The 25,740-nt window shown below is 42.6% G+C and overlaps 1 protein-coding gene across 1 annotated transcript in view; it reads right to left on the reverse strand.

The window, feature by feature from the left end:
- LOC124555763 (SH3 domain-containing protein 19) overlaps positions 1–25,740 on the reverse strand; it is an 84,976-nt gene that overhangs the window by 25,940 nt on the left and 33,296 nt on the right. The window contains exon 4 of the mRNA XM_047129803.1: positions 14,709–15,497. Coding sequence (XP_046985759.1) covers positions 14,709–15,497 — 789 coding nt within the window. The remainder of the gene's footprint in view (positions 1–14,708; positions 15,498–25,740) is intronic.

Below are 25,740 nucleotides of genomic sequence, written 5' to 3' on the forward strand. Positions count from 1 at the left end.
TGGAAACCCATGTCTATGGCCCTCTGAGTTTCGTGGACGAATAGTGCGAGCTGGGTTTCACACGATCGTCTTTTTCGAAACCCATGTTGATTCCTAGAGAGTAGATTTCTAGTCACCAGAAAAGTCATTATACTTGAACATAATACGTGTTCCAAAATTCTACAATTGATAGACGTTAGAGATATAGGTATATAGGTATATAGTTAATTGATGAAAGGAGAAAATATAAAAATGCAGTAAATGAAGCAGGCAAAAGGGAATACAAACGTCTCAAAAATGAGATCGACAGAAAGTACAAAATGGCTAAGCAGGGATGGCTAGAGGACAAATGTAAGGATGTAGAGGCTTGTCTCACTAGGGGTAAGATAGATACTGCCTACAGGAAAATTAAAGAGACCTTTGGAGAGAAGAGAACCACTTGTATGAATATCAAGAGCTCAGATGGCAACCCAGTTCTAAGCAAAGAAGGGAAGGCAGAAAGGTGGAAGGAGTATATAGAGGGTTTATACATGGGCGATGTACTTGAGGACAATATTATGGAAATGGAAGAGGATGTAGATGAAGATGAAATGGGAGATAAGATACTGCGTGAAGAGTCTGACAGAGCACTGAAAGACCTGAGTCGAAACAAGGCCCCGGGAGAAGACAACATTCCATTAGAACTACTGATGGCCTTGGGAGAGCCAGTCATGACAAAACTCTACCATCTGGTGAGCAAGATGTATGAGACAGGTGAAATACCCACAGACTTCAAGAAGAATATAATAATTCCAATACCAAAGAAAGCAGGTGTTGACAGATGTGAAAATTACCGAACTATCAGTTTAATAAGTCACAGCTGCAAAATACTAACGCGAATTCTTTATAGACGAATGGAAAAACTGGTAGAAGCGGACCTCGGGGAAGATCAGTTTGGATTCCGTAGAAATGTTGGAACACGTGAGGCAATACTGGCCCTACGACTTATCTTAGAAGCTAGATTAAGGAAAGGCAAACCTACGTTTCTAACATTTGTAGACTTAGAGAAAGCTTTTGACAATGTTGACTGGAATACTCTTTTTCAAATTCTGAAGGTGGCAGGGGTAAAATACAGGGAGCGAAAGGCTATTTACAATTTGTACAGAAACCAGATGGCAGTTATAAGAGTCGAGGGGCATGAAAGGGAAGCAGTGGTTGGGAAAGGAGTGAGACAGGGTTGTAGCCTCTCCCCGATGTTATTCAATCTGTATATTGAGCAAGCAGTAAAGGAAACAAAAGAAAAATTCGGAGTAGGTATTAAAATTCATGGAGAAGAAGTAAAAACTTTGAGGTTCGCCGATGACATTGTAATTCTGTCAGAGACAGCAAAGGACTTGGAAGAGCAGTTGAACGGAATGGACAGTGTCTTGAAAGGAGGATATAAGATGAACATCAACAAAAGCAAAACGAGGATAATGGAATGTAGTCAAATTAAATCGGGTGATGCTGAGGGGATTAGATTAGGAAATGAGACACTTAAAGTAGTAAAGGAGTTTTGCTATTTAGGGAGTAAAATAACTGATGATGGTCGAAGTAGAGAGGATATAAAATGTAGACTGGCAATGACAAGGAAATCGTTTCTGAAGAATAGAAATTTGTTAACATCGAGTGTAGATTTAAGTGTCAGGAAGTCGTTTCTGAAAGTATTTGTATGGAGTGTAGCCAAGTATGGAAGTGAAACATGGACAATAAATAGTTTGGACAAGAAGAGAATAGAAGCTTTCGAAATGTGGTGCTACAGAAGAATGCTGAAGATAAGGTGGGTAGATCACGTAACTAATGAGGAGGTATTGAATAGGATTGGGGAGAAGAGAAGTTTGTGGCACAACTTGACTAGAATAAGGGATCGGTTGGTAGGACATGTTCTGAGGCATCAAGGGGTCACCAATTTAGTACTGGAGGGCAGCGTGGAGGGTAAAAATCGCAGAGGGAGACCAAGAGATGAATACACTAAGCAGATTCAGGAGGATGTAGGTTGCAGTAAGTACTGGGAGATGAAGAAGCTTGCACAGGATAGAGTAGCATGGAGAGCTGTATCAAACCAGTCTCTGGACTGAAGACCACAACAACAACAACAACAACAGTTCTGCACATCTGTTCGACGTCCTTCTTGAAAACGGGGATGACCTGTGCACTTTTACAATCCTTTGGAACGCTACGCTCTTCTAGAGACCTACGGTACACCGCTGCAAGGAGGGGGGCAAGTTCCTTCGCGTACTCTGTGTAAAATCGAACTGGTGTCCCATCAGGTCCAGTGGCCTTTCCTCTTTTGAGCGATTTTAATTGTTTCTTTATCCCTCTGTCGTCTATTTCAATATCTACCATTTTGTCATCTGTGCGACAATCTAGAGAAGGAATTACAGTGCAGTCTTCCTCTGTGAAACAGCTTTGGAAAAAGACATTTAGTATTTCGGCCTTTAGCCTGTCATCCTCTGTTTCAGTACCATTTTGGTCACAGAGCGTCTGGACATTTTGTTTTGATCCACCTACCGCTTTGACATAAGACCAAAATTTCTTAAGATTTTCTGCCAAGTCAGTACACAGAACTTCAATTTCGAATTCATTGAACGCCTCTCGCATAGCCCTCCTCACACTACATTTCACTTCGCATAATGTTTGTTTGTCTGCAAGGCTTTGGCTACGTTTATGTTTGCTGTGAAGTTCCCTTTGCTTCCGCAGCAGTTTTCTAACTCGGTTGTTGTACCACGGTGGCTCTTTTCCATCTCTTCTCTCTCTCTCGCTCTGACCAGCATGCACGCCCTTGGTGCAACATACAGCCTCTACACATGAGAAATGAGACTGCTTCCATTGTTAAGGAACAATCTGTTGTGGCATATTAGTGCCATGATGGGAATTATTATGGATTGCCTCAGCAACAATGTCCACTTTCATTGGGATGGATTCGTCAATAAGCAAAATTGGCGCATTTGGGGGACTGAGCATCCACATTTCACGATTGAGAAGTCTCTTCACCCTCAACGGGTGACTGTGTAGTGTCCAATGTCCAGTCATGGAATAATCGGTGCGATATTCCTTGACGGCATGGTGACTACCGAACGGTACACGGAGGCTTTGGAAGACGGTTTCATCCCCGTTATCCAAAGTGACCCTGATTTTGACAAGATGTGGTTCATGCAAAACTGAGCTCGACCCCATCAAAGCAGGTGGTGTGTTTGATGTCCTGGAGGAGCACTTGGGGGACCGCATTCTGGCTCTGGGGTACCCAGAGGCCACTGGCATGGGCCTCGACTGGCCACCATATCCTCCGGATCTGAACACATCCGACTCCTTTTTGTGGGGATATATTAAAGATAAGGTGTACACCAATAACCCAAAACCATTGCCGAGCTGAAAACAGTCATTCAGGAGATCATCGACAACATCAATGTTCCAACAGTTCAGCAGTCATGCACATTTTGCTATTTGCCTGCGCCACATCATTGCCAAGGATGGCAGGCATATCGAACATGTCCTAACCTAAATCGGAATATCTGTAGTAACATTTACATGATGAATAAAGTTTCTGCACGCCATATTCTGTAACTAATTTATGTTTTTCTTTTTTTTTTTTTTTTTCCCCATATAGTTCACTGGTTTTCACCCTGTACCAACAGAGGTTGCGTCTGAACTATAATGTTTCCAACATTGCCCACCTCAGCGAACGAGTGCACTGTAGCCATTACCACATGTAAATTTGTGTTTCAGTCACTATAACGTGTAGATTCGCACAATCTACAGTGCAGTTGTCATTTGTTTGTTTTGAACAGGCAGCAACCATTCGTCTCAGCCTATTTAGTTTCCAGTACCCACCTGAGATGTACCAGCGGAGCAGCAAGTTACATATTTACCTATTTTAAAAATTGTTTACTTCTTAAATCAGGTGCAAGTTTTCGTATTTAACAAGTGTAATCTCACCTTTTAGTAACTGTAAACTATAGATTCACACAGAGTGTAACATACTGGTCATTTCTTTTGTACAACCAGCAACACTATTCAGTTAGGCAGCAGCCTCTCTCGTTGACATGTCACAAAGGTAGCATGTTTTCTATTTTCCTGTCTGTGTGTGCTTTTATAGTTAATTCTTAAGTTAGTAGTACTAGGATGAATAGGATGTGTGCATGATGCATGCAGACACATGAAGAGCTGGCCACAGTTTGCAATACCTGAAGACTATTTTGGCCACAGTCAGTCAACTTAAGGCTGCTGTCTCAGGGTATAGTGAGGTTAGGAATCTGGCAAGTTCCACAGGACATCTAAGGTGTCACTTATTTCGCCTACAGGCTCTGCCACCAAGGCTTCTTGCAGTGTACCTTACACAGTGGACCCGCCCTCACCACAGGGTGAGTGGCAGGTCATAACACATTTCTGTTGCTCTAGGTGGAGGCTGGCTGTCTGGCCTTGCCCATTCACCTTGTGAGTGCACAGGTGGCCACTTCTTCAGCAGGATCCGAGCATGTACACAAGGAAAGGAGCTTGCTAGTCATCGGGAGCAAAAATGTTAGGCACGTTACGGAGCCCATTATGGAAATAGTGTCCAAGGCCAGAAAGAAATCCAATGTACACTCTGTATGTCTGCAAGGGGGCCTCATCCGAGATGTGAAGGGGCCCCTGCCAACAGCTATCAAGAAGATGGTTGCAGTCCTCTGCAAGTTGCTGCTCACATCTGCACAAATTACGTCTCTCACTTGGGTTCTGAGGCTATCCTAAACTCATATGGGCAGCTGGTTCAAGTGGTAAAGGCTGCTGGCCTCATGCATGAGGTGCAAGTAGAGCTCACAATTTGCAGCATCGGTCTTTGAACTGATCGGGGTCCTTTGGTTGGCAGCCAAGTGGAGGGCCTCAACAAAAGGTTCACTGATTCTGGACCTGTGCTATACTGGAGTGTTGTTGAACTCCCCTCTTTAGGCCACGGGTCCACTATATAAAAAAAGCAGCTACTCACATAACAGAGTACTTGTGAAGTGCACTCCCCCTCCCAAGTGGTAGTTTGAGGCCCTCTGATGAATGCTTGACAGTCAATAAGCACACAGGGAAATCACACCATGTAAAATGCAAACTTCAAAAGTACTTCACAAAGACTGCACTTTCTATCGAATCCATATACATATCAGTCTGTACTCGTAGATTAAACTGCCTCCAACTAATATTGCATTACCTGACTAGTTCTGTGCTACTCTGAGAGTAAACTTTCTTTGTATGATTCTAAAACTGTCAATGTGGAACTGGGTGGCTGGTAAAAACATCTGAAAATTAACTTGAGTTTACATGCATCCAGGTAACCTCACAGTCAGGCTCAACTTCGACCTGAACAGACAATATTTTTATTGACTGCAGTGAACACTCCCCCTTCTATGGCATCTAATCTGTCTTTTTGATATATCGTCCATGTATCACTCAATATTTCAGAGCTTTTTACTTCAGGTTTCAGCCAGCTCTCAATTCTGAGAATAATTTGAGCACGAGAACTTTTCTAGAGGGCAGTAAATTCAAGAAATTTGTTACAAATACTTCGACAATTTATTGTTAAAACTGTCTTGCAAAGCTAGTTTGACAGCCCACACACAATGTGAAAAAAAGCACATAAACAGTTTTTAACATCCCACTTAGAAAATGAATCCACATCATTTAGCTCCAGTATGATGAATGTACAGGAATTACTGGTAAAGTTTATATGGATTTCAAATCAGGTCCTGGAGAAGCATGGGCCAGGCAAGTGAATTATGGATGGAAAAGACCCACCATGGTTTAAAAACAAAATTCAGAAATTCTGTCCACAAATCAGCACAGGTTTAGAAAGCATTGCAGAATTCCACTTGCCCCTTCCTCACGTGATATCATGCAAATCGTGGATGAAGAGCAACAGGCACATTCCATATTTCCGGAAAGTGTTCGAGACTGTGCCCCACCACAGGCTGTTAATGAAGGTACGAGCATACAGAATAGGTTCCCAGATATATGAGTGCTTCAAAACCTTCTTAAGTAATAAAACCTAGTACACTGACCTTTACAGTGAGTGTTCATCAGAGACAAAGGTACTGCCAGGAATGCCCCAGGGAAGTGTGATAGGGCCATTCGTATTTGCTGTATATAAATGAATGATCTGACAGGCAGGGTGAGCAACAATCTGCAGCTATTTGCTGGTGACATGGCATATGGGAACGTGTCATTGTTGAGTGACTGTAGGATGATACAAGATGACTTAGACAAAATTTCTAGCTGGTGTGATGAATGGCAGCTTGCTCTAAATGTAGAGAAATAAAGTTAATGCAGAAGAGTAGGAAAAACAATCCTGTGATGTTCAAAGGAAGACACCAAAGCAAATCAGAGGCAGGCTGCTAGATTTGTTACTGGTAGGTTCAATCAACATAGAAGTATTACAGAGATGCTTTGGGAACTCGAGTTGGAATTCCTAGAGGGAAGACAAGAAGAATTTTTCCACGAGTGTTACGGGGACATGTGTTCATAAAAATAGTAGAAATAACTGTATAGTATACTAATCATGAATTATGATAGAAACTGAGTCTGTTTTCGGAGACTCTGCCTGCTAGAGTTTACTGAAATAACTAATGCCACTTCTACAACTGTTTTTCAGTGAATAATCTACTGAAGTTCAAAGTATTCATCATGTCATCTAGCTTATTTGTTCCGAACAACTCCAGTACATTCTTTTATTTATGCTGCAGTTAAAAGTCTGCAAAGGACTTGTAGAATTGTTACCTTTTTAAGTACGAAGTGTTTTGCAGCAGTGAGTGACCAGGCTCTACACTACATCTGATTCATCTAAATCAGGTAAACCCAATTGTGCATTTATGTTCCCCTTCAGAGAAACTTATCAAAACAGGATGGTAGCTAGTAAATGGCGGATCAACCCAGATTAATTGAAATTTAGCAAGCAGACTCATGGACAGTACCACCGGGACAATTTTAGAGAAAATAACTGAGCAGCAGCAAACATCACTCAGCACCTGAGACATCGCAATGCCGCAGGCAATGCATCCACCATCTGAGAGTTCAGATCATTCCAGTCATCACTTCAGCAGTATGAGACAACACTTCACTGCAGCCAGCAATCGAAAACTTCATGTCGTTTCCAACCTACAGAGTTGTCCGTGTTGTTGTACCTCATCAGACTAGTGCCATGGTCACATCAATGCCCAAGTTCGAGGTACTGCATTGGTACACAATGAAGGTGACTTTGAGACTGTCTAAATAAGTTAAGTAGAGCTACTACCATACTTTTGTGTACCATGAGTAGTGTTGTCAGCCATGGAAGACCAGATTAAGAAATCACAGAATGACTGATTCGGAGAAGGCAGCTGGTGAGCCAGTAAGCCCATTTTGAGTTAATTAGGGGAATTAAACTCACAATTTTAAAACAAATTAGGATAGTTAAATTCACAATATGGAGCTGTAAAGTCGCACTCACCAAATCTGAATTCCTAGACTCAGAATAAATTCAAGGCTGTGGACTCAAAATTTAAAAATAAGTTGGGGTGTTTAATGATAAATTCATCGTAATTGAAAGCAGCATGACTGATAAATTGAAGGGGCTGGAAGTTAAGTTCGTAAAAGTTGAAAAGATGTTTGCTCCCGCGTTGGAAGTGCTGAAGGAGAATTTAAGGGAGGACATGAGAAAGAATAAGTTGCTGTGCGACGACGAGGAGAAAGAAGTTATATCTCCTCATGACAAATTTAGTGGCAATATTAGGCATATGAATTCTGAATTATAACGTTCTATGGAAACTTAAGATAATTAATAACAATAATGAAAATTCCTGGATAGAGTAAAATAAGAGGCAACCACTCATATATAGTGGACCAAACCATGGAGCACAATAACACTTAACAGAAAACATCATTCACACTAGCTTTTGAGCACCAGCTCTTTTTCCAGCAATAACACACACACACACACACACACACACACACACACACACACACAAACACAAACACAAACACAAACACACACACACACACACACACACACACACACTCCACATGCATTTGTGTGTCTGTGGGGTGTCACGCATGTGTGTGTGTGTGTGTGTGTGTGTGTGTGTGAATGCACTATGGTTGCCTTTCCCTCATTTTAAGTTTTGATTCAAAGTTAGTGGAAGTGGCAAGCCACCTTGAAATTGCTAAATGTAATAAATAAGTCTTGCATGCCTTACATTCAGCCTGTCTTGCAGCAACCTGTGTTGAAAGCATTTTCAGTGACAACAGGTATCATCAATGTGGGACAACACAAAAATTAAGTTCGTAGGATTCTGCGCAAACTTCGGTAAACCAAAACTCTAATGTGATTTAGTTATAGTGTGCTAAAGAAGTATCTCCTCAATAAATATTAGAGCAAGATGAAGCAGATAAGATTACAAAACTAATTTTTGAATGCACCTGCATACAGAAATAGCAAGGAGACAATAAGATGTTTACCCGAGTCACTTAAGTGAAATTTAGTTTACAGTCATACTGATTAAACTGAATCATCCTTGGATTATGTGGAAAAGTTTGACAACACCTTATGAACCAGCAATGGACAAAAATGGCAGTGCAAATGGTGAGAGCTATAATTTACAGGTAATGGAAGAAAACAGAAGATGAAGTGGAAACAACTGTAACTAGCGTGGACGCCAAGGCAAATACACTGAAGAGCCAAAGAAACTGGTACACCTGCCTAATATCGTGTAAGGCCCCCGCGAGCATGCAGAAGTGCCGCAACACAATGTGGCATGGTCTCCACCGATGTCTGAAGCACTGCTGGAGGGAACTGACACCATGAATCCCGCAGGGCTGTCCATAAATCCGTAAGAGTACGAAGGAGGTGGAGATCTCTTCTGAACAGCACATTGCAAGGCATTCCAGATATGCTCAATAATACACATGTCTGAGGAGTTTCATGGCCAGTGGAAGTGTTCCTGGTGCCACTCTGTAGCAATTCTGGACGTTTGGGGTGTCACATTGTCCTGCTGGAATTGCCCAAGTTTGTCAGAATGCACAATGGACATGAATGGAATCAGGTGATCAGACAGGATGCTTACGTACATGTCACCTGTCAGAATCATACCTAGACGTATCAGGGGTTTCATTTCACTTCAACTGACTGCACACACCCCACACCATTACAGAGCTTCCACCAGCTTGAACAGTTCCCTGCTGACATGCAGCCTCTATGGATTCATAAGGTTGTCTCCATACCCGTACACGTCCATATGCTTGATACAATTTGAAACAAGACTTGTCCAATGAGGCAACATGTTTCCAGTCATCAACAGTCCAATGTCGGTGTTGACGGACCCAGGTGAGGTGTAAAGCTTTGTGTCTTGCAGTCATCAAGGGTACACGAGAGGGCCTTCAGCTCTAAAAGCCCATATTGATGATGTTTTGTTGAATGGTTCGCACACTGACACTTATTGATGACCCAACACAGAAATATTCAGTGATTTGCGGAAGGGTTGCACTTCTGTCATGTTTAATGAATTTCTTCAGTTGTTGTTGGTCCTGTTCTTGCAGGATCTTTCTCTGGCCCCAGCAGTGTCGGAGATTTGATGTTTCATGGATTCCTGCTATTCATGGTACATGGGAAAATCCCACTTCATCTCTACCCAGAGATGCTGTGTCCGATCGCTCATGCACAGACTATAACACCATGTTCAAACTCACTTAAATCTTGATAACTGGCCACTGTAGCAGCAGTAACTGATCTAACAACTGTGCCAGACACTAGTTGCCTATATAGGCATTGCCAATCGCAGTGCCATATTCTCCCTGTTTACAAACCTCTGTATTTGAATATGAATGCCTATACCAGCTTCTTTGGCACTTCAGTCTATATTAATCGAAAGCATCAGCAATTTCCTGATAAGAGGAACCAAGGTCATTTTCAAGAAAACTGGCAATGGTTTGATTGGTAAAACAACCAAATTCTTATGAGAGGGAAAGGCAGAATGAAGCTATATTCAATGTTCACTGGTCCACAGAAAGGGGAAATGGCTAGCAATCAAACAAAAAAACTAGGATGGGTCCCAACTATGGCCTGAGGTGGGACATGAATATTGGAGAATGGACCAAAAATAAAGCTAATGGATCTGATGGTAAAGGGGGGAGGGGATGGGGAATAATATATGTTCCATGGTCAACATTCGCAGTAACACCGAGCTTTGGGATGGTGCAAATAAACATAACAGCAAGCAAAATATGGGCAAAGATAATAGAATTAAAAATGATGCAATGAATGACAATTTTTACATTGGAAGACTGTTTGAACAGATTGAATCTAAAAGAATTGCAACTCAAGTGGTGGTAGCATTACTGTGTTCAATACCATAAATATGTGCAGGTGTGATGAAGGAAACTCCTATAAATGAATGTGTGTGCTCTAATTGTGATGATAGGATCAGCAGAAACAAAGATGTTGATGTAGTTGTGGAAACAAGCAAGTCTGTTTTTGTGGGTAATAATTATGATGGGTTTGGTGTGAAGGCTGGTGATAACTGTTGATAAGGTGTACAAAGTGTCACAGCAACCAATAATGTTTATCAGAATGAGATTTTCACTCTGCAGCGGAGTGTGCGCTGATATGAAACTTCCTGGCAGATTAAAACTGTGTGCCCGACCGAGACTCGAACTCGGGACCTTTGCCTTTCGCGGGCAAGTGCTCTACCAACTGAGCTACCGAAGCACGACTCACGCCCGGTACTCACAGCTTTACTTCTGCCAGTACCTCGTCTCCTACCTTCCAAACTTTACAGAAGCTCTCCTGCGAACCTCCTTGTAGATTAATGCACTTGGTCCGACGATGTTCCAATGCCTTGATCTCACCTCGAAAATGAGTTTCCTCCAGGCCTGCAAAATAGTTGTCAACTCCGGCTATCAATTCTTCGTTTGAAATGAATCTTCATCCATCGAGGAAAATTTTCAGTTTTGGGAAGATATGGAAGTCTGATGCAGCCATATCAGGTCAATAAAGCAGATGTGGCAACAATGCATACCCTAGTTCGTGTAATATTGCCATGGCGACAGCACACGTGTGCGGACACACACCAAGAGTCACGGCACTCGTCTTGCACATAATTTTTTCGTTTCTAATTCTTCAGTTAAAATGTGATATACCTTTCAGATGACATCTGGCAAGCATGAACAATTTCACGCACTTTCAATCAGCAATCGCCCATGACCATTTTGTGCACTTTAGCAGTGATTTCTGGAGTAGTGACACATCTTGGCCGACCACTGTGCGGATCAATACCTAAGCTCTCCCGACCAAATTTAAATTCATTTGTCCACTTGGCAACAGTTGAATATGAAGGAGCAGAGTCCCCAAGTGTATTCCGGAAATTGGCATGAATGTCCTTTGCTTTCATACCTTTCTTTACGAAGTACTTAATCACTGCTCGAATCTCGATATTTCCATCATCGCTAATCACTACGCGGGAACAACAGAGCCACATCACCGCCACAGCTCTCTTCCGAGAGCACTGACGTGGCACGTGTTTACAGGCAACAGTCCAATGAATATCACACGGAGAACTTGTCGCGCAAGCTCTGAATTCTCGTGGTGATTCCGAGAACTTTTCAAACCACCCTCGTATCACACACACAAGATATGAATGGATGGTGCATTGGCAGAGCTGTCATTTTTACTCGGACGATTCACGTGAAAAGGTTGCTGGCATGATTACGGGCACACGACAGGAATTAACAGACTCTGAATGTGGAATGGTAGTTGGAGGTAGACACATGGGACATTCCATTTCAGAAATCGTCGGTGAATTCAACACTCCGAGAAACAAAGTGTCAAGAGTGTGCCGAAAATACAAAATTTCAAGCATTACCTATCACCACAGACAACGGCAGTGGCCAACGGCCTTCACTTAACGACAGAGCAGTGGCATTTGTGTAGAGTTATCAGTGCTTATTTAACAGATAGCAACACTGCATGAATTAGGCTCAAAAACTATGGCCTGGTCAGATGAGTCCAGATTTCAGTTGGTAAGAGCTGATGGTAGGGTTCAAGAGTGGCACAGCCCCCACAAAGTCATGGACCCAAGTTGTCAACAAGGCACTGTGCAAGCTGGTGGTGGCTCCACAATGGTGTCAGTTGTATTTCCACAGAATGGACTGGGTCCTCTGGTTCAACTGAAGTGATCATTGACTGAAAATTAATGTGTTCGACTACTTGGAGACCGAAACTTCCTGGCAGATTAAAACTGTGTGCCGGACTGAGACTCGAACTCAGGACCTTTGTCTTTTGCGGGCTCTACCAAGCACATGCCCGCAAAAGGCAAAGGTCCCGAGTTCGAGCCTCAGTCCGGCACACAGTTTTAATCTGCCAGGAAGTTTCATATCAGCGCACACTCCGCTGCAGAGTGAAAATCTCATTCTGGATACTTGGAGACCATTTACACCCATTCATGGACTTCACGTCCCCAAACAACAATGGAATTTTTATGAATGACAATGTGTCATGTCACCAGGCCACACAAAATATTGTGCCGGCAACACTTTCGCAATTATGGATGGCTATAGAGGCAGCACAGCTCAATTTTTCAGCAGCGGGCTTCCAACGACTTGTTGAGTACATGCCACATCGAGTTGCTGCACTATGCTGAGCAAAAGGAGGTCCGACACAATATTAGGAGGTATCCTGTTACTTTTGTCACCTCAGTGTAAGGACTGTAGTAGGGAAGGCAAATGGTTGACTTCGGATTATTGGGAGAATTTTAGGAAAGTATGGTCCCTATGTAAAGGAGACAGCACATAGGACACTAGTGTGCCTCACTGTGCAGTACTGTTCGAAAATTTGGGATTCACACCAGGTCAGTTTAAACAAAGATGTCAAAGCAATTGAGAGGCGGGCTGCTAGATTTGTTACCAGTAGGTTTAAACTACACACAAGTATTATGGAGATGCTTCAGGGACTCGAATAGGAATCACTGGAGAGAAGACAACAGTCTTTTTGAGGAACACTATTGAGAACATTTACAGAACCAGCATTTGAGGCCGACTCCAGAAAGATTCTACTGCCACCTACATACATTTCATGTAAGGACCACTAATATAAGACCAGAGAGATCAGGGCTCGCACCGAGGCCTACGGACAAGTGTTTCCCCCTCAGTCTAGTTGTGAGTGGAACAGAAAAGGAAATGACTGGTACTGGTACAGGATACCCTCCATAACGCACCACACAGTGGCTTATAGAGTACGTATGTTGATTTAATTGTAGATAAATTTGTTGCCTAGGCCTACTTTAGATAGATATTAAGTCACTTCACATAGATGTGCCACTGTATCAACTTTTTAAATAGGACTAAGTTAATGTAGTCACTTAATGATTGAAAATTTATGTTTTAATGGTGTCCTGCTGTTTAAGGCTTTGCACTGACATTTTTAACCACCTGTCTTTATTTTCTGCAAATTGGTTCCGGGAACAACAGTCACCCATAGTACTTGCAAGATATGTTACACTAGATACAAAAACAAACATGAACATTCACGCCCAAGACAGATTTCAAACCTGTGACCTCTGGTACAGCATTAAGCCACTAGGCCACAAGGGGCTGGGAAGTACTAGAAATCCTGGTCCACCCTGTATATAACAGTGCCAGATACCCGACTGACTTCACAACTACAGTTCGCCAAAACCCAGTTTTCTTCCTGCTTGTGCATGCATAGCTATTTCTCACTGATGGCTGTATTTCTATTGTGCATGTGTTCAATCAAAATAACCGCAAGATGGCTGAGGTTGAGTGAAGAGAAGACCTTGTGTGCTTGAAAAGCCTAACTGTTGATTCTGCATGTTAAAAGTTGATTATTAATGTTTAAGTAACTTGTAAATTTATCCTGGTGAGTGACAGAAATAATTGTTAACTGGATAATGTTTGTACTTTTGATGAACAAAACAGTACTTCTTAGTACCAGTGTACCAACTTTATTCATCATATGCGGAACACTTTTCTAATGCTTTTCTAATGCTTCAAAATGTATATATTTTCATTTTTCTCTCACAATTTTAGGCCCTGCTTGTCTTAAATTCCAATTTTCTGCAAAGTGGATCTGGCAACACATATCCGAAGCAATGGCACTCCAATCGGCAGCTGTCAGTGGAACGAACCAAAGGGAACATAACATGGTGCCATAGCTGATTGTGATGCTTGCATTGTCACCAGTCTATTGTGTACTGTCAGACATATGGCCACTAGCGAAAGCAGACACATCGTATATAAACATCAATGAATCTCTACAAAACTTGTTACGTAGTCCCTACCACCCATCCAATGGGCACTGAGAACTTGTCACGAAAGATAAGTTCGACCACAATATGTACAATATGGCAGACCATGTTTTTTTTTTTTTTTTTTTTTTTTTTTTTTTTTACTACAAGATGAATGGCTACTTCACAACCCCTTATCCTCTGCATCCATTCAATCCATTCACCAACACCAGTTTCTCTGAGTAGTGCAAATAGGAACCTCCCAACAACATGCCTTTCAGTCACACAATCCTCCTGGTCCAAAACACTGTTATTTCTATAATGCATTCTATTTGATTTATTCTTCTAGTTTACTCCTATCATTTCTTTTCCATTTCCTTCAAAAATCCCAGCAAAGAGAACTTTAGTTCCAAGATCATGGGAGACAATGGCTACTTGTTAATACCAGTTTTGAAAAAATATCAATTTGCAAGAACGTACCTGTGGTAGTGGTTTAGGTGGAACTGGTGGTGCAATTTTCGCCAGCTCTTCTACAACTTCAGGTGGCGGCGGGGGTGGTGGAATGGAAGGCATCGGTGGTTCCCAGTCATCTTGGTCCTCGTAATCACTGGTCTCTTCAGTTTCTTGAGTGTTCAGCTTCACAGAAGTGTCAGACAATGTGAGTGCCGAAAATGCGTGCTGCAGTGAGTGACTTTGAAATTTTTTCTCTGTTGCTCCATTTTGTACAAGTTTTGGAGGCTGTGTAGACCGATTTGGTTTAGGACGGATAATAGTCGGCACTGACCCATACAAGGGTGCACTTTTTAGTGTAGAAGGAGCTGGTGGAATTGGCTTACTAAGCTCATCAAACCAGGAGCTAGTGTTCAACTTCTGTACAGGGAAACTCGCACTATGTACCATCTGTTGCGGTGTCTGCGGAGGTGGTGAGAATGGGTCTTGCTGTGTTACTTTCCAAGGATCATTTTGTTCATTTGCTTGTGGCTTTGTAGATGTTGAAAGCCAGAAATCAAAGTCTTCTTCAAAACCACTTTCAAATATTGAAGCATTACCGCCAATTGCTGTGTTATTAGAAAATGAGCCATCGCTTCCGAAACTATTAACACTAACACCATCACTGCTTGAGCGGCTGGTAGGCGAGGGAGAATATGGTCGGCAGCTTCCTGATAATGATGTTGCATGATTCTTTTGATTGTTAGGCTTGCTCCTGTTGGAGGTATTCGTACGTTGGTATCTTGTGAACAACCCGACAAAACGTCCCTGTGACGACACCTGAAATCAAAATTTTTTGAAGCTAATGAACGGGATCACCAACAATTACAATAATTTTTTTAATAATTTAAAATTAAAAATATGATACATTTATAGGAAAGTTCTGGCATGCGCACACGCGCACGCACGCACGCACGCACACACACACACACACACACACACACACACACACCTGTGCACCTACATTGTGCTGGCTGAACACACAAGCTGGAAATGCAGTGAGGCAGGTGGGCTGGGATGCGGCACTGGATCAGGTGGATGATGACTACGACAATGATTTGAGGTGAGGGGCACTCAACATCATGGTCATCAGCCCCCGACGAAAAGTCAGCATGCCAATTATGCCAATCTCGTGGAAGGGGACGAAGGCTTTCCCCGAGCAATTTATAAAATACTAAAGTCTGCCTCCCTTCCCCACCAATTTAGGATGAAGCCTGACTGTTCACAAAATTTTACCACTCTTGTAACATTGGAATCAGTATCAGTCAGGATGGTGGGCAGATCTCCATTGAGACAGGGTTGCCCTAATATCAGTATATAAGACACATGTTTCCAAAATATGCTGAACTGATAGTCTCACACCATGAACTGCACAGAGGGGTGGATCCTCCCACCAGGGGAGGAAGCCCTGTATTAAAGGGATATATCCAATGTGCAGTCTGATAAGCAGCACCTCCTTCCAGCAGTGAGGTTGACATGAAGCTCACCATGCCTGTGTGGTCGATTTGAGCGACTGCTGTTTGTTTTTTGTCACCTGCAACCATTCAGTCTCCCACTGATTCATGATGTGTGTGTCAGAAAATGAGATGATGGCTTGCAATGGGATGGGACATTGACAGACAGCACCATTCTGACATGCTTCCTTGGTGACTGTCAGCCATGTTGTTTCCCTGTATCGGTATGTGACCGGGTACCCAGCAAAAGATCATCTCCTAGCCATGGTGCTGGAGCTGCTGTAAGGAATCATGGATGAGTTGAATCAGCTGGTATACTGGATACATTTGGTAAAGAGCTTTTAGTGCACTAAGCGAGTCTGAACAGACAAGAAACCTTGTATGGTGATGTCTGTCAATCCTCTCCAGTGCCATCAGAATGCTACATAATTCCGCATCATAATTTTCAAAGTGTTCCAGAAGATGCACTTTAAAAACCCTGTCAGTAGAAGATTGCAAAGCCATCCACAAACAGAGCATTTGACAGGGCTCCTGACTGTGGAGGAAATGCCACTGATAGCAATGGCCAACAATGTGACATTAAGGACCTGCCTTGGGGTATCCCATTCTCTTGAATACATCAGTCAGACAAGGCATTGTCAATGTAATATCGAAAATGCTTGTCTTCAAGAAAAAATTGGATAAGAACTGGCAAGCATCCATGTAGCCCCATTCATGTAGTTGGCAAAGAATGTTTTATCTCCAAGTAGTGTTGTGTGCTTTTTTGAGGTCAAAAAACACACTAGACAAATGGTTTCAGGGTAAGAAGGACTACTGTATCGGTATCTCCAGCAGAATTAAGCTGTCAAGGTTGGAACAGAAGTGCCTGAAACCGCACTGGGAACAGCTCAGGTGATCTCGGGATTCGGGCAGCCAGATGAGGCAGCAGTTGCCCTTGTGTTCAAGAGTCTTATTCAACTGGTAAGGGCCAAACTCCAGTAAGTGTTAGGAGTGCTACTGTCCTTGCCTGGTTTCCAGAATGGAATTAACATTCCAAACCATCAAACCCAACCTGACTGAAACAAAAGACGAACTGTCCTTTCACTTCAGGGCACAGATTACGAAGTATGGCGTAATGGATCTTATCAGTGTGCTCCCTGCCGCCGTTGGATAAGCAGCTGCAGCAGCAAGTCGTATACTCCTAGCTCACTCATTTATTACATAGTTTAATTCTTAATTTCTTTGCGTGTTTTTGGTACTTGCATTGTTTAATTCATAAATTTCGGGCGTATTACAGTATTTGAGAGTTGTAGCATCGCGTTTTAGTACCTGAATAGTGTAAAATCGCATAGTCTCCTTCCGCCGCCGAGCAGTGTGTCAGCAGTGCGCAAGTAGCAGCATTACTGCATTTACTAGGCACTCTTGTATTTTAATAACCGTTTAAATTTTGTGTCGATTTGTTTGCGCTCTCTGTAGATTAGTTCAGACGTTCTTTGCACAACAGTTTTTAGCATGGATAGGGACTGCAACTGCTGTGTTCGGATGCAGGCTGAGTTGGCATCCCTTCGCGCCCAGCTTTAGGCAGTGTTGGCTTCGGTCACACAGCTTCAGGCTGTTGCCAATGGGCATCACTGTGCGGGTCCGGATGGGGGTTTGTCGGGGACGGCAAGCTCGTCCCACGCATCCCCCAATCGGATTACAACTGTGGTTGCCCGGGATACTGCCCACACTGAGGCTGATCCCTCAGCTGTGGTAGAGTGGGAGATCGTCTCAAGGTGTGGCAGGGGGCGAAAGACATTCCGGAGGGCTGAACGGAAGGCCTCTCCAGTTTTTCTGACGAACCAGTTTCAGGCTCTGTCTCAGGCTGATACTGATCTTCGGCCTGACATGGCTCCTTGTCCTGTTTCAGAGGTTGCCCCTCAGTCTGCAAGATCCGGGCGGTCGCAGAGGGTGGGCTTACTGGTAGTTGGGAGCTCCAACGTCAGGCGCGTAATGGGGCCCCTTAGGGATATGGCAGCAAGAGAGGGGAAGAAAACCAATGTGCACTCCGTGTGCATACCGGGGGGAGTCATTCCAGATGTGGAAAGGGTCCTTCCGGATGCCATGAAGGGTACAGGGTGCACCCATCTGCAGGTGGTCGCTCATGTCGGCACCAATGATGTGTGTTGCTATGGATCGGAGGAAATCCTCTCTGGCTTCCGGCGGCTATCTGATTAGGTGAAGACTGCCAGTCTCGCTAGCGGTATGAAAGCAGAGCTCACCATCTGCAGCATCGTCGACAGGACTGACTGCGGACCTTTGGTACAGAGCCGAGTGGAGGGTCTGAATCAGAGGCTGAGACAGTTCTGCGACCGTGTGGGCTGCAGATTCCTCGACTTGCGCCATAGGGTGGTGGGGTTTCGGGTTCCGCTGGATAGGTCAGGAGTCCACTACACGCAACAAGCGGCTACACGGGTAGCAGGGGTTGTGTGGCGTGGGCTGGGCGGTTTTTTAGGTTAGATGGCCTTGGGCAAGTACAGAAAGGGCAACAGCCTCAACGGGTGCGGGGCAAAGTCAGGACATGCGGGGACCAAGCAGCAATTGGTATTGTAATTGTTAACTGTCGAAGCTGCGTTGGTAAAGTACCGGTACTTCAAGCACTGACAGAAAGCACCAAAGCTGAAATCGTTATAGGTACAGAAAGCTGGCTGAAGCCAGAGATAAATTCTGCCGAAATTTTTACAAAGGTACAGACGGTGTTTAGAAAGGATAGATTGCATGCAACCGGTGGTGGAGCGTTCGTCGCTGTTAGTAGTAGTTTATCCTGTAGTGAAGTAGAAGTAGATAGTTCCTGTGAATTATTATGGGTGGAGGTTACACTCAACAACCGAGCTAGGTTAATAATTGGCTCCTTTTACCGACCTCCCGACTCAGCAGCATTAGTGGCAGAACAATTGAGAGAAAATTTGGAATACATTTCACATAAATTTTCTCAGCATGTTATAGTCTTAGGTGGAGATTTCAATTTACCAGATATAGACTGGGACACTCAGATGTTTAGGACGGGTGGTAGGGACAGAGCATCGAGTGACATTATACTGAGTGCACTATCCGAAAATTACCTCGAGCAATTAAACAGAGAACCGACTCGTGGAGATAACATCTTGGACCTACTGATAACAAACAGACCCGAACTTTTCGACTCTGTATGTGCAGAACAGGGAATCAGTGATCATAAGGCCGTTGCAGCATCCCTGAATATGGAAGTTAATAGGAATATAAAAAAAGGGAGGAAGGTTTATCTGTTTAGCAAGAGTAATAGAAGGCAGATTTCAGACTACCTAACAGATCAAAACGAAAATTTCTGTTCCGACACTGAGAATGTTGAGTGTTTATGGAAAAAGTTCAAGGCAATCGTAAAATGTGTTTTAGACAGGTACGTGCCGAGTAAAACTGTGAGGGATGGGAAAAACCCACCGTGGTACAACAACAAAGTTAGGAAACTACTGTGAAAGCAAAGAGAGCTTCACTCCAAGTTTAAAGGCAGCCAAAACCTCTCAGACAAACAGAAGCTAAATGATGTAAAAAGTTAGCGTAAGGAGGGCTATGCGTGAAGCATTCAGTGAATTCGAAAGTAAAATTCTATATACCGACTTGACAGAAAATCCTCGGAAGTTCTGGTCTGACGTTAAATCAGTAAATGGCTCGAAACAGCATATCCAGACACTCCGGGATGATGATGGCATCGAAACAGAGGATGACACGTGTAAAGCTGAAATACTAAACACCTTTTTCCAAAGCTGTTTCACAGAGGAAGATTGCATTGCAGTTCCTTCTCTAAATCTTCGCACAAACAAATAAATGGCTGACATCGAAATAAGTGTCCAAGGAATAGAAAAGCAACTGGAATCACTCAACAGAGGAAAGTCCACTGGACCTGATGGGATACCAATTCGATTCTACACAGAGTACGTGAAAGAACTTGTCCACCTTCTAACAGCCGTGTACCGCAAGTCTCTAGAGGAACGGAAGGTTCCAAATGATTGGAAAAGAGCACAGGTAGTCCCAGTCTTCAAGAAGGGTCGTCGAGCAGATGCGCAAAACTATAGACCTATATCTCTGATGTCGATCTGTTGTAGAATTTTAGAACATGTTTTTTGCTCGAGTATCATGTCATTTTTGGAAACCCAGAATCTACTATGTAGGAATCAACATGGATTCCGGAAACAGCGATCGTGTGAGACCCAACTCGCTTTATTTGTTCATGAGACCCAGAAAATATTAGATACAGGCTCCCAGGTAGATGCTATTTTTCTTGACTTCCAGAAGGCGTTCGATACAGTTCCGCACTGTCGCCAGATAAACAAAGTAAGAGCCTACGGAATATCAGACCAGCTGTGTGGCTGGATTGAAGAGTTTTTAGCAAACAGAACACAGCATGTTGTTCTCAATGGAGAGACGTCTACAGACGTTAAAGTTACCTCTGGCGTGCCACAGGTGAGTGTTATGGGACCATTGCTTTTCACAATATATATAAATGACCTAGTAGATAGTGTCGGAAGTTCCATGCGGCTTTTCGCGGATGATGCTGTAATATACAGAGAAGTTGCAGCATTAGAAAATTGTAGCAAAATGCAGGAAGATCTGCAGCGGATAGGCACTTGGTGCAGGGAGTGGCAACTGACCCTTAACATAGACAAATGTAATGTATTGCGAATACATAGAAAGAAGGATCCTTTATTGTATGATTATATGATAGCGGAACAAACACTGGTAGCAGTTACTTCTGTAAAATATCTGGGAGTGTGCGTGCGGAACGATTTGAAGTGGAATGATCATATAAAATTAATTGTTGGTAAGGTGGGTACCAGGTTGAAATTCATTGGGAGAGTCCTTAGAAAATGTAGTCCATCAACAAAGGAGGTGGCTTACAAAACACTCATTCGACCTATTGTGGGATCCGTACCAGATCGGGTTGACGGAGGAGATAGAGAAGATCCAAAGAAGAGCGGTGCGTTTCGTCACAGGGTTATTTGGTAACCGTGATAGCGTTACGGAGATGTTTAACAAACTCAAGTGGCAGACTCTGCAAGAGAGGCGCTATGCATCGCGGTGTAGCTTGCTCGCCAGGTTTCGAGAGGGTGCGTTTCTGGATGAGGTATCGAATATATTGCTTCCCCCTACTTATACCTCCTGAGGAGATCAAGAATGTAAAATTAGAGAGATTAGAGCGTGCACGGAGGCTTTCAGACAGTCGTTCTTCCCGCGAACCATACGGGACTGGAACAGGAAAAGGAGGTAATGACAGTGGCACGTAAAGTGCCCTCCGCCACACACTGTTGGGTGGCTTGCGGAGTATAAATGTAGATGTAGATGAGGTCATGGAGCAGTGTCTATGGCCACACACAAAGCTGATTCCACTTCCCACACAGAGAACGGAAGGTTGTAGACTTCCTCACTGTATGAGAAGAAATAGAGCTCCTCATCTGCACAGTCCTATGGAACACCTGAAGAAGGAGCTTATCTGGATGACATAATGATAGTAAAAAGGTGTTCAGCTAAAACCTCAGCCATGTCTTCTGGCGTGTCGACCGACACCCCATTACTTGACAAGGCCGTAAGGGGACATAGACTTCCCTTGCCTGAAATCTGCCTTATTTGGGGTAAACACATCTCTTGGTTTATTAGTTACATAAAACATACACTCAACAGCAAAAAAATGGACCACTATAGACAAAATGGTAGAAAAATTGGACCATTTGGCAATAGCAGCAAAAAAACTGGGCCAGGGTGTGACATCAGAGAGACAAAGTGGATCATTGATTCAGTAAACGTGAGATATCCGACACTCACTCTGTACTCACCTATGCCCAATGTGACAAGGATTGCTTAATTTACAGCATAGATTGTAGACCTGACAATGTTTGAATCACAGTAACAGCACCTGGATGTCAATAAATATGTGGCACAAAAGCTATAAAAAGACTAAGAATGTGCTTATAAAGGCTCACTATATACCAGGGGTTGGCAAGTAATTTTAGATGGGGTCCGAATACTTTTGAAAATTTTTATCAAGGTCCAGAAGAAAAACCTCAAATTCCTTACTGTCTGTGATGAAGAGCAGCACGAGACATCATAAAATTAATCAGCTTGATCAGCCTGTCCAATACTTCTTTCAGAGTCACACTAAGATTAGTCTTCCACTCTTAGCCTGAATGGTGTATACCAGTGGTTGGCAACTGGTGGACTGCAGCTCACATCCAGACCATGGAAGGTCAAAAGCTGGCCTGGCAAAAATATTTTTCTGTAGATAACAATTCATTTGCGCGCCATCCTTATAATTTTTTCTATTCGGATGAAGTTAACTGCTGAATAATTAGAATTCTTAATGGTCAGTTATCAAACTAAACTCAGCCCAAACAGGCCATCAAGACCCAATGGTACCGACTGGCCACTATGTCATCCTCAGCTCACAAGCATCACTGGATGCGGATATGGACACGTGGTCAGCACACCACTCTACCGGCCGTATGTCAGTTTACGAGACCAGAGCTGCTACTTCTCCATCAACCTCTAAAAGCTCTATTAAATTGGAGAAGGTATATGCATTTAAACGCCACTTTTTGTGCACCTAGTAACTCGAACAACAGCTTAAAGTTACTTTATGAAACTTTGAGCGAGTTTTACTTGGCATCGGCTATATTTGACAATGAAGAGCTTCATTAGCAGTGTGACTCCTTTGTGGTGCTGCTCCTTTGGTGTGCAGCAGCATACACTTTGACACAGAAGTAGCTCCTTTGCTGTGCACCAGCACGTGCTGCGTCGGGCGCCTTTATTTTTATAAAAAATTAATCTAAATAAAGTACACAAATTTTATTCCCACTTCATCAGTAGTTGCTGTGATCTCATACAGACCGTTTTGTTATTACTGAGGCTTATAACGTTTCTTTAACATCAATACACGTCCTAAAAAGCATAAGGTTGTTAGTGGAAATAGGAAGCTTTTAATTAAGTTGACTGAACAATATTGCTTTATGCTAATTGATAGGCCTGGAGCTCTTCCAATTTGCCTCACATGCTCTTGTTGAAAGAAACAGTTTAAAGCAACACTACAAAGCAACTCATCTGCAGTTCCATAAAAATTTTCCTTTAGGTAGCAAAGCTTGTCAAGAAAAACTCCAAGCATAACTAGCTTCTTTTTTAAAAAAAAAAAAAAAAAAAAAAAAAAAAAAAAAAAAAAAAAAAAAAAAAAAAAAAGGCTGGCCTTCCTAGTTCACTCTATGAGCGAGGAAGAAAATTCTGCAGAATCAGCGATGCGTTTGTGTTGGGCACTTCCTAAACACCAGAAGCCATTTTCAGATTTAAAAAAAAGACGTTGTTGCTGCAGTTGAAGGTATTCCATTGTCGGCAAGAAGTAATACAAGGAGAACTGAAATTTTGGCTGCTGACAATAAAAGTAGTTTGCTCGAACTTCTGCAGAAGGCACTCCCCTTGCTACATTATACAGGGTGTAAACAGGGACAAGGAAAAAAAATTCCCGGATTATTCCCGGATTTCTCCCAGATATCCCGTTTAAAAAATATACTTTATCCCGGGCGGAAATACACTTTTTGTGCGCTAAGAGACAGTAGATTTTCCCTCGGAACTGTGAAACTTATCAATCCTTTGAATGGTTAACGTTTTATACAATCGCGTAGAACTTCCTGAAAAAAAGAAAGAAAAAAAAAAAAAAAAAAAAAAAAAAAGAAAGAAAAGACGGGGCAGAGAAGTTTTGGAGAGACTTTTCATAAAAAAGGAGAGAAGTTTTGGAAAGACCTTTGATTTGCAGCAACATATACGCTGCATATTTTTGTATTACGAAAGTATAAATTCTAATTGCACCAAACACAGCGCATTAGTTTCCGGAGCATTGAAACCAAGGTTGCGATGTCCTTTTGTAAGCGAGTCATATCTCAAGCCACGAGATCTCGCCAGCCGATGACAGCAGCTATCCAGAGCATAGCACACGTCTTATAGTCAGCCAATAGCAAGATCACTGGTTACATGCGAACACACAAGAGGAAAAGTTAACGGTTTACATTAATGTACACAGTACCGTATATCTACAAGAAAAGCTAAGCTTTCACATATAATATTGGTCTCTAACACTCTACAACAGAAGCTTAGCTTTCACATCTAATATTGATCTTTTTTGTGTGTGTTATACTTTAAGATACATCACACAAATGTGCCAGTAAATTTAAAATTATGACATAAATGTCTCGGCTTGAAATTCTTGTAAGTGGCTGGTCCTCAAAAAGTTCAGTTTCGAACGCTCTGTGATTTAGAAATCCATCCCACTTTCTCACACGTAACATAATTCATCTTCAGTAAAAAGAAATTTACTTTGAAAGTAAAGCTTCTCTAACTACCGTTCGCAATACTATCCGGAGACTGTTAGAAATAGGTTCGATTTACCAGTTGCCAGGAAACAGGCATTATTGTGCGTCTGCAACTACAGTGGTGTAGGAGGCCCGCATGTTCATATGTATAAAGCACTAAGAGAGCTTGCATTACACAATAAAAGAAACAGGCCATCAGAGGATACTCTAAAGGGCATCGGAATTTCGTAAACCATACTAAAATACATAATTCGGCTTGAAGCGGAAATTGGCTTTTCCCAGATTCACAATGAAGCAGGTCCCATCTGATATTAAGCTTTTCAGTGTGGTTTTTGGGATGTAAATTTTCTTGGAGTACCAGTACTGTACGATCTCATTTTTGGTTCTTTATTATGGCATAATTCCATACATGGCAGACGATGATAACGTGCACTTGAAATTCAGCGAACAGTTGGAACTAGCCAATACTGTAGAAAGAAACACTTAGTTTCAAATAAAATGACTGCCTCAGCGGAAAGATTAATAAAGCTAAATTCCCTTAGCAAACTTGCAAAAATAACTTCATTGTTCTGCAAGGCGATTAATGCTTGACTGCTATTAACTTGGAAATAAAATAAAATAGGAAAACTGAAATTAATAATATATTTTTGTCCTCCGTAATTATATGAATGTATTTTAATTCACATGATAGCTCCTGGCCACAGAAATCTGTTTTGTTTTCATTTGACGTGGGAGCTGTACACGAAGAGAAGCAGCGAAATCACTTAACGTAAAAACGGGTCACGTGGAGACTAGCCCCCTCCCCACTGCAACTCAGACAACTCTGTGCAAGCGCGAATCTGGCAGCTAGGGCGCGGGAGAAAAATTTTTCTCGTTTGCATTTGGCTGCTTGCTGCTACTACCGATACAGGTAACAGCCAAACTTCAAGTAGCGGGAAGCGGGAGAGGGTATTGCTTATAAGCGAGTCAAATGCACATGCGCAACAGACCGCTGGCAACTGGTCAAACAAACCTTAATGTGAACAGTTGTTACGTCATGCTCATCGCAAGCAGTTTATTGTTACGAAGAATTACAGTCTGCGCCCTACGGCCTTTGACATATTTTTGCTATTTGCAGACGCTTTTGCGTGCACAGTGGTTTGTTGTTGTAAATTGCACATTTCCTTTGTCACTAAAGTTTTACTTTTTTCCCTCTCGTTTATATTTTATTGCTGCATTATCATTCTCCAG

This window comes from Schistocerca americana, chromosome X, assembly GCF_021461395.2.
Source record: "Schistocerca americana isolate TAMUIC-IGC-003095 chromosome X, iqSchAmer2.1, whole genome shotgun sequence".
Classification (NCBI taxonomy): domain Eukaryota; kingdom Metazoa; phylum Arthropoda; class Insecta; order Orthoptera; family Acrididae; genus Schistocerca; species Schistocerca americana.